General features: G+C 40.7%; 1 protein-coding gene across 1 annotated transcript in view; it reads right to left on the reverse strand.

Moving 5' to 3' along the window:
* Window positions 1-366: 366 nt before the first annotated feature.
* The window catches only part of DNAJA2 (DnaJ heat shock protein family (Hsp40) member A2), an 11,237-nt gene continuing 1,075 nt past the window's right edge, over window positions 367-10,528 (reverse strand). Inside the window, exons 3-9 of the mRNA XM_019505655.1 lie at window positions 10,460-10,517; window positions 7,776-7,856; window positions 7,134-7,267; window positions 5,178-5,374; window positions 2,036-2,180; window positions 1,698-1,825; window positions 367-1,161 (exon numbers count right to left, since the gene is read on the reverse strand). Of these exons, the coding sequence (XP_019361200.1) occupies window positions 973-1,161; window positions 1,698-1,825; window positions 2,036-2,180; window positions 5,178-5,374; window positions 7,134-7,267; window positions 7,776-7,856; window positions 10,460-10,517 (932 nt within the window). The 3' untranslated portion in view covers window positions 367-972. The remainder of the gene's footprint in view (window positions 1,162-1,697; window positions 1,826-2,035; window positions 2,181-5,177; window positions 5,375-7,133; window positions 7,268-7,775; window positions 7,857-10,459; window positions 10,518-10,528) is intronic.

A 10,528-nucleotide genomic window follows, 5' to 3' on the forward strand; every position in this document is an offset into this window, starting at 1 on the left:
ATTCCTGGTTCCATTTTTGGAAAACCAAAATCTTGTTAATTTAGATTCAGGATACCAGTAAAAAGTGGAATTAACTACTAAAGCAGTTTACCTTGCTGCTGCTTTACTGTGTTTCACTGAAGATAACTTGAAAACACTGTTCTTAACAAAACAGGCAGCAATAACAATTCTTCAAGTCAGAATGTCTTGTATAGTATCTGACACAGCCTTGGTCCATCTCAAGGACTCAGAGTGGGGTTAAAAAAATTAAAAAAAAACAGAACAGGAAAAAATGATGGGCTTTTCTCTTTGCAGAGTGGAGGAGGAGGGGTGGACAAACCAAAAAGACAACCTTCCAACCCATACATGCAACAAGGATAAGGAAATATTATACACCAACTGTTTTTATTTAGTTTCAGAACTGTTCACAAGATGGTAAAAAAAACCAAAAAAAAAAAAACCCAAACAAACTTACAACCACTTCTAATTTAGTCTTCCATTGTTCCCAGTCAGCTCTAAACCCATTATGTGCAAAGCCCATTTACCATGCATCTAAATGATAGATACAGGCTATGAAATTCTTTATTCTACTTGTAGCAGCTTATGCAGGTGCAGCCAAATACCAAGCCTCAGGACAACTTGTACACAAACTTTACAATGGTGAATTTGAATTTAAAATAAGAAACTTAAAAATCTACACAAAACTGGTAAAAATCAAGCACAGATACAAGGACAAACTTAAAACCCATGTGAAAAGGAGTCTCGTCTTCCTTTCAAGTGCTTTATTCTGCTACCCAGTCAAAATGAAGATGTAAGTGTTGTGGTTAGTTTAAATTACACTCTGTAGAGACTATAGACCAATTTAAAAGTTACACATACAGCAAGAGATGTCCATTGGTTCATCTGGATTACTTATACAATCCGTCTGGATTGCTGAAAGCAAGTCAGGCAAAATTTGAAAGAAAATCCTTGTGCAACTTTTTAGACAAACGTTTACTGGTGGGCACACTGTACCCCAGGTCCATGATGGCTGCTTTCTTCATCAGAACTATCATTGTATGCTTCACGTCTCTGGCCACCACCTGACCCACGAGTGGTATCAAATTCCTGAAGATCTACTTCTTCCGTGTCTCCAATTACATTAGGAAATTCTGGTCTAGCTGGTAGAAGATCTTCAAGTTCCTGCCAAAGAGGGGCATAGTTAATACTGTACCAGAAAACAAAGGTGTTATTCCTTTACACAAGTTACTCCATCTTGGGCCTTCTCTACATGAAGAAGCAACAGCAGTTTAAAGTCTTTAAGGGAATGAAATCATCTACTCTTTATTAACTGCACATGAAGGGATTGCAGGTAAAGCATACAGAAATATTCCAGTACTTGAAACTTTAAAAGTAGAAATGGAGCACCTTTATATTAGTGCAATTTTCATGGCCTATGACATAACTGGCCAGAAGGCTGCATCATAAAAATCACTGTGCCACCTTATTACATCCATCATTATGGTTGATGTTTGAGGCGGCTTTTAATTCAAACTTACAAATTAATGGAGGCTTTTCAGTCACTTGTGCATTGTGAAGGATGTTAAAAAGAATGAATACAGTTGAGCTGCTCAAATTCAAGTTTAACTACTGGAGAGGAAGTTAAAACTAGTCCCTTATACACAACAAATCACAAGAGAAGTAAAACACATCTACATTCAGACTTAAGGGCTACTTACTGAAAGCTTTTCTGGGCTTATCCAGTTATTTTCAGGAAATTGCACATCAAATTTTATGTAAAGATCTCCTTTTTCAAAAGGATTGCGATATTGTGGCATTCCTTCACCTCTAACTACCCGAACACACCCTAGAATTTGGAAAAAGGATATAAAAGGTAACAGTTTTTCCTTTGCAGTCACTTTTCTGAATCTCTCTGACCTGGGCTTAAGTATCATGTTACTTTCCCCCCCTTTCCCACTGGGACCCCAGCCAGGATATGTGCAGCTGGGGCAGAGCAACCCCTGTCAGGCATTTTCTACCCCCCATGCCCAAGTTTTTATAGCAAATCAAAGTTTACCTGGTTCAATTACTTTTCCAGGAGGATATTTTACCACAATCTGACGTCCATCAAGGTGCTTAAACGTGAACTGAAATCCACACAGCGCTTCAACAAGTCCTATCTTGTGGGTCATATGCAAGTCATTGCCATCTCTCTGGAACACCTATGAATGAAAACAACATTGCTTTTAATACCACTGTCACAGCTCCACTCTCTACCTCTCAATTTATTACTCCATATGCCTACTCCAAAACTCCACCGAAAATCAAAGAGCGCTAATCAGTGCTACTTGCAGGATTTTTTATTTTTTTTTTATATAATGAAGTGCACAAAACAACATCAATATAATCCTGTGGTAATTAAATCCAAAGGGCTGAATATGCTGCTTTCTTGCAAATGTTACTACTTAATGTCAGAATAAAACTCCAAAAATATTTTAGTCACATCTTTTCACACTTAGAAAAGAAAAACATATACCCACTTAAATGCATTCAAAATAAATCAAGCCCTTACAGTCAGTGTTTTACTGACCGAATTTTGCCTGTTCCAAGATCTTCCACACAGAGACAAGAGCAAAAAGACAGGATTTGTAGGCCTTCAGATTCTGGATCTTTAGATGATATTTTGCTTAGTCTCAAGTTTGCAGATGAAAACCATCTATCCAAAGCACTTATGTTCACTATTTTTGTCCTTTTTCCAGTTTAAAACCAAGAAGTCAACATGAAACTGAAGGCTCAGAGATACTTAATTCTAGCAGCAAGTCCCAAGTACTTCTCCAATGGAGCAAAGCAGATTCGGCATACAAAATTAATTACAGCACAAGATCCACAAGAAAGAATTCCAAAATTAGACAAGTAGGAATTGTCCTTCTCTTGTATATATTAAATTAACATTGCTCCCAGTCTTTAAGACATAACCTGTTGTGGACTATTTCTTCAGCTGCTATCTGTTGAACAATCAGCTGCCTTAAATGATCCTTAAGTGCAAGTCAAACTATTTAAATGCGTCTCTTTCCACTCCTCACCACTTCCCACCAGGAGGATTTCAAACATACTAAAAAAATAGTACATATGCTGCAAGATAGTTATTCTTGCTTAGAAGAAACCAAGGGCTGAACTATAAGAATTACTAGTAAAACAGGCTGTAACAAAGCAACAGACAACTAGGTTTATATGGTATAGCACCAAACAGCTCAAGGCACCAAGACTGAGAAATTCTCCACCCCGAAGTACAAGTTGTCAACTACATAGAGGCAGAAGTAGCACTAGTTATACTGCTTATTATTTGTAGCCTTTCCCCTTCACCTAGTTGCATCCAAAAGGTTAGGGGTGCACTGATACAGATTTTTTGGGCTGATACCGATGGCCGATTTTTAATGAGCCATATTGGCCGATATGGATCTGATTGCCAATATGGCAGCTTGGAGAGCAGCATCTGGCTGCTAAGTTTGTTGTGGGGGAAGGAGTGGGGGCACACTGAGGCTACTGCAGTGAGGGAAGGAGTGAGGCTGGGGCAAGGGCACAGGTACAGGCAGGCACTGCCCAGCTGGGGCAGGGGACAGAGCTGCAGCTTGTCCAGAGAGTGCAGCTTCCACAGCTACGTGCACCCCAGGAAGGCATAGGGGGGCAGGTCATTTGCCCCCCGATCTGTGTGCAGGGTGAGGGCAGGCTGCCATTGCAGGCTGAGGCTGGTGCTGGCTCTTCCTGGTAGGGGAGCTGGGACAGGCTGCACTCAGGGTGGGTGGCAGTGGCACTGCTATGGGGGTGGGGGGGAACAACACCTATGGTGAACTTTGGGGTGGCTGTAGTCTCTACACCCCCCTCGCCACCACTCCTAGTGCTGCTGCCCAGGATTTAATCTTCCCCTCCTTCCCATGCCAGTGGCATGGACCCCAGCTGGGGTCTGCCTGTCTGGGTGCAAGTGGCGGAGGTGGCAGATGGGGCTGGCAGACACCAGATGCAGTCCCCCAGTGGGGCAGGGTAAATCTTTGCCATGCTTGCTGCCATCTGGTCATGCCCCTGCCCCTGGAGCAGCAGGGATGGAAGGAGGGGGGCAGAGAATTGAATCCCCCCTCTCTCTCCCTGTTCACTTCAGCATACGGACAGGGCTGGCCAGCACAGCCCGTCTCCCGCAAGAGGCAAGGGCATGGGGGGGCAGGGGAAGGGAGAAATACTTGACGGGTTGCTCTGCCCCAGCCACACATGCCCTGGCTGGGGTCCCAGTGGGAAAGGGGGGAAAATAACCTCCCTCTGTGCACCCTTCACCTTAAAGGGCCATGCCAGGCTGGAGTCTGGCCATGCCCTTGCCACCCCCCAGCCTGGCAAGGGCTGCTTTACCCCTACCCTTCCACGCACACCCCGGCTGGGGTCCCTGCAGGCCAGGGTAGGGGTTTAAATCCTTCTGCAATCATACTCAGGCCTGCTGGGGCCTGACCATGCCCCCTCCCCTCAGCTCAGCCTCTCCCCACTGGGCCACTGAGGAAGGGAAGGAAGGACTTACTCTATCACCCCCAGGCTTATGGCCTGAGCCACTGCAGGCATGTGCTTGCATTTCCAGAATCAAAAGTGAATGCTACCTACATCAACAGAAACAGGAAACTAGGTAGGTACACATTAAGTCCCTTGCCCCTTCCTCAATCTAGACAAGCAGTGGCAAGGCTACTGTCAGGGCAGCCATGGGAGCTGCTTCCAAGCACAAATCAGCCTCACCATGGCTCTTCTGGGTTTGGTGTATACACATGGGGATGTGACAGGACATTCCCAGAACACAGTGTAAATGCACCACAAGGCAGGATTATGAAGAGATGTTTCCCAATCTTTCAACTAACATACTGTCAAATACTGGCTTTATACACAGTTGTACATGCTAATGCCAAGCTGAAGCAGACCCATACATATATTAAAGGCATTTTTGCAGTCTGTGTAAGGTAACCTTGCTACAGTTTAAAAAGTTATTTTTATGACCATAATAAAACAAAGAAGCTGCACATCAACAGCCTATGTATGTATTACAAACAAGACAGCTTTCCCTGTCTAAAGTGTCCCTTTCTCCTCCCAGTTGTACAACATCTTCAGGCAACAATATCAGTACCTCTGTTAGATATCTGAGGAGGTTTCAATTCCAGTTAAAAAACAAATTCCAGTACCAAATGACAAGTTACCTCATTCTCCTTTTCTTGGAGCAGGAGGACAATGTCTCCTGGCTCTACACCTGGGGCCTGATCTGCTTCTCCACTAAATGTAATTCTCTGTCCATGTTTCATGCCTTTATCTACATGAACTTCAAGTATCTTTACTTCTTTGATCACCTTCTTTCCTTCACACTTTTTACAACGATCTTTTTCATTAATCACTTCACCTAGAGAAAAAAGAATTATATTATTTTTTCCTTTCTTTTTTTAAAAACTTCTTGAGAATATAGACTTATACATTAAAATAAATGGTACTAAGAGAACCAGTTTCAGAGACCCTTAAGAGTTTTGTTTTGTGTTACTGTTTTCCTCCTGTGGGATGTGGTAGTATCTTATTAGGAGGAGGATGCAAGAAGCTCTAGGCATTCAGGGAGGGACAGGAAGACAGCAGATCACATTACAACCTAGGCCCCTCCCACACATTACACCCAAGACACGATTAACCAGTTACTCACATGTTAAGCTGTAATTTGGCCATATGCTAAAGCAATTAATGGCATCACAAAACACAGAACAAGCCACAAAAGTTATTCCACAAAAAAAGTATAATAAATTTTGCAGCTTGTTCCTACCATGACCTTAATTGAACACATGGCTAGGTCTGACACCACACCTGGGACCTGGTCAGCTGACAGGGCTCCCAGTTGCAGGAGTCTGCTGCTAACTGGTATAAGGGGAGTCAGGATTGGGATCCTGGGCTCCCCCTGCATCAGCAATACAGTGTGATAGAATCTGATGCTCAATCCTAATCATGCCTCCTGTGATGCATGTGTGGCATGGCAAGAAGCACAACTGTGTGGATCACATATCAGGTCCCATCATGCCTTTACCTGCATACCTGGCAGGGGTTCTGGTGTGACAGCACCACTGACATTCTTCAAAAAGATCAGATATTCAAAGTGTAGGTGGTCTTAATTCAAAGTATTTTGCACTTTGAAGATCAAAGAACTTTTGCTTTGCTTTTCATAGGAGACACTCTAGAAACGGGCTTTTGTTTTTTAATCCATTTGGTCTTGCTTTTCAGCTGAATTGCCTGCATTGTATTAGACCAGAATAACCAGAAAGTGCTAGGCAAAATGGACTGTATGACCTAAGCATTCTGGCGTTCAGTATAGTATGTATTGCTACTTTTATTGAAGTACTACAAGCAGAAGCAAATGTTTTAAGCAATTAACAAGCCACAACTTAGAGCCATGTATCTATGAAACAAAATTTGATGCAACATTTGGATACAACTGTACCTAAACTTTTTAGATTAATCAAGACAGTAACGATAATGGGAGAAATAAGAAAATATTTTTTCTTGTTTGCCAAGAAGTTTGCCTAGTCATGTTAAAAAATAAGCATGCACCCTGCCAACCCCCCCCCGCAAAAACTGTCATTACTCAATATTCAGGTAGGTCAAAAAACATAGTAAAAGGCACAAAAGCAGAGAGTCCTAAGCTTACTCCCCAAACATGACCAGCACAAATAATTGTTTTCCCCTCTTTCAGGAAGCTGCGGAACTGTTTCAGCTGTAACTATTTTAAAATATTTCTTTTCTGAACAAGAATGATTGATAATTCAGCTTGCAAAGATACAGTCAAGCTGCTACCATAGCTGCATGGCTAATAGCTTTTACAATGCTCATCAAGGAGTGATAGCACCAAAACAGCAGAACTGTGCATGCATCTGCACATTTTTTCAAGCAGTAGCACCTGTTATTCAAGGCTAAAGCTTTCCCTAAGCACACCAGATTTGCCAAGTTATGCTGATGTGTGGCTACACAAAAAAAAAGTCCTTTAGAAAGCAGAGCACAATCAAATTCGTTACTCACAAATGGAATCTAACCTAGCATCTCTCCAAATAAAATGCAATTTAACACATGCCAAAATCTAGATTCTAGCCAGTTTAAACATTTAAGAGAACATAGAACAATTGGCCTACCTTCTCCATTGCAATCAGAGCACACAGATTGCATCTGCTGAACCATTCCAGGAGCCAGTTGTCTGATCATGATACGTACACCTCTACCCCGACAAGCACTACATTTCTGAACAGCTCCAGACTTTCCACCCTGGCTAAATTAGAAGGTACCAATTAGAGTTATTTCAAAAACACATAGCAAATACATGCAACCCCCGCTTAGTGCTCTTAACTGGTTCCTGAAAAAAAGAGCATTAAGCAAAACAAGTGTTAAGTGAAACCAAGAGTATTTGATAACCCAAGATGGCGACCACAATGGTTTTTAATGACCCAAGATGGCAACCATGAGAGTTAACAAAACTTGCTGAGCACTAAGTGAAAGTAGGTATCAATTTCAAATGAGCGTTATAGTGAAACAGCGCTAAGCGGGGGTTGTCTGTAGGTATTATACAAAGTCTGATTTTAGTGGTGTCACCAGAAACCAATTTTTTTTGGTTAAAACACAACTTACAGTAGAGACATATTTTATGCCAACTTATTTTAAGCAGCATTACATTTAATAAGAAGCAAGCAACAAAAAATTCTAAAACTTAAAAAATATAACTTTTTATTTACATAGATATGAAAAAAGTCAAACAAGAACAAAAATTAAAGACAACTTACCCATTACATGCACTACAAAGGACATTCTTGCTAAGTTGTAGTTTAGTTGTCTTTCCATTATATAGATCTTCTAAAGATACTCTAAAACATAAAACATGTTTTCCAGTGTTAGCAACGAATGATGATTACGGGGATGTCATTTTTAACAGAATAGGACAAAGAAACAAACACCTTAGATAACACCCATCTGTATATGTAGGCACAGAATAGATAGTGTTTAGAGAAGTACAAGGTGACAGGGTAACAGCAAAAGCCATTAAAAAGCCACTATTAGAACATAACAATGCTGAGGGGTTTTTAAAATGGATGTTAGACGTATCTGGAAGTCAGTTTTGAGTTTGGCAAAAACCTCAACAGAAACTATACTCCTCAAGATGTACCCATGAGAAGGACGTTTTATTTAGGCAGCAGAAGTTAGAACTAAGGCTAGCTGTTAGTGACCAACAGAAATCAGATCAGTAATATCTTCTGAAGAGAGAAAAATTAAGTGTCAGGTGGCTCCATCACAAGAAAGACTGGTTTCAAGGCATTCCCATCCTTTCTTCGAGAGTCCACGCTGCCTACTGATTTAGAACACTTTGGGCATGCCTACATGTTGCCCTATGGCAACTTCGTTACTGCACCGTGCTTTCAAAACGAAATATGGAAGACAGTGCAGTAACCGCCCATATTGTGCCATGCATGCAGTTACTTTTCGCTGCTCTTTTGCTGTAACAGCCCACTAAAATGGGAGCATTTGCCGCTACAGCAAAGTAGCTGCCAGTCACATAGACTCATGTGATCGCTATGTTGCCGTAGCAAGCTGTAAGGTGATGCAGTGCATTGCTATGGTGGAACAGAGCTGCAACTAAAGTGTATGGGTTAAAAAAAAACACAGTTGTATAAGAGGTGAGAATGCCCAAGATAGCTGCTGCTGTTTTTTTTTTTTTTCTTTAAATAAGCTGCACCCCACCCCCCTCCTGCTTTCTACTCGAGTAGTCAATGTTTTTTCCAGTATTTGGATTAAGTCATCTCTAGGTTACCTCAAAAATTAACAACTTTGTTATTTGTACACTGAAGCTACCAAAAAGTAATAGTCTAACAGCTGTACTCTAGAATTTTCTGAAAACTTTGGGGAAATTAAGTCAGTCAACAGTAAATTCAACTCAATGCATCTTATTTTGCACTAGAAAACATTGCTTAGTGTCAATGTTCAGGAATAACTAAGCAAATATGTTCTCATTAACACTTTACCAAACACAAACCCCTCCAAAATTAGAAGTATCCTGAAAGGGTAGCATATGTGGGTTAAAATTTCAAAATTTACAGGTTGGTCTTTGATGTCCAGTGCTTAAATTTCAAAATGTTATTAGGTCTTGTGCACTGACTGACCTAAATAACAGAAATTCATTTGATTATAAACAAGCCTGAACTTGTTCAATGGGAGGCAACAACCTTCAACCCTAATAGTAACCTAGCAGCATGTAATCATTGCCTAACCTGAATGTTTTATTTGAACCCAGACATCTTGTCTAAGAAGAATAACCCTCTTACATGTGAAAATTACCCTTTCCCCCTGTCCCCCCCATCAATGTATGCACTGATCTGTATTTGGATGTGCAGTACAAATTTCTAGACAAGGCAGGTAAACAACCAACAGCAAAAATGCATCCCAGACTTTGCTAAGTTCTTCCGCACTCTTGGCAAGAAGGAGTTTCTCAGCCTGAAGAGTAGCTAAGGGGAGGTCAGAGAAAGCTACTGCCCAGGCTGCAGAAGTCAGCTGCTTACACAAAATGGTGATAAAAGGTTGCTAAAACTAATGTGCAATTTGTATCTTCTACCCTGTGTAATTAGTGCACTTTTCACATAGGTCCAAAGCAAAAGGCATAAATGCCTAATGAAGCTGCTCCATGCATGCCTCTGCTTTTCAAAAAATATTCAACTAGTAGAAAATACTAAACTAAATTTCATTCATTTTGAGGGTCTGAACATCCAAGAAATGTAAATAACTAAAGAAAAATAAATTAACAGTGAACATGAGGCTAGAACTCTGATGAAAAAGTAGGTCAAGTTCATTGCCTTCTGGGCAATGTACGACTTAGCGTGTCACAATATTAAGATGCTCAGAAGCTGCAGGATCACCAATCTATGGATTAACCAAGAAAATAAAAATCCCTGTGTTCCTGACAGAAGTTGAGGCAAAGTGGAAGGGGAGCAGGGGAGGGGAAGCAATTTTTCACATTTATCTTCATAGACAATTTCTAGGTTCAAATATACTATTACTACTGTTACTATTAGGGTTACCTCCCACTGAATAAATTCAGTCATGTTTAGAATCAAATCACTTTCTACTAAATCAATAATTCACAACATTTACACTTTATTATTATTTTTAAATGAAATTTAAATACCAGAAAAATCAAATATTTATCTTTAAACTTGAAATGTCAGCCATATACACTGCTCTTTCAGGAAATTACTGAAGACAACTCCCTTCAAAACAATTCAAGCAAATCTGTTTCTGTGAACGTTTACCAAGATCTAGAAGGGAATATTCAAAGCCAGAAGTGAGTCTATGTATTTATTACACTCACACAATAAACAGCAATGCTTTTTATGAAAGCCAAATGTCTCCAATTATCAAAGCAGCTCCTCCTTCAGCCTTTTAGAGACTGAAGCAAGCGTCACAGTAGCAAGATACTCACTTAAGTGGATGCATCATATCTTCTCCTCTTCTTCTGCCATTGCGACTTCTACTCTGACCACCCATGAAA

Source organism: Gavialis gangeticus, unplaced genomic scaffold (genome assembly GCF_001723915.1).
Source record: "Gavialis gangeticus isolate Ggan-Ray unplaced genomic scaffold, GavGan_comp1, whole genome shotgun sequence".
In the NCBI taxonomy this organism is placed as follows: Eukaryota; Metazoa; Chordata; order Crocodylia; family Gavialidae; genus Gavialis; species Gavialis gangeticus.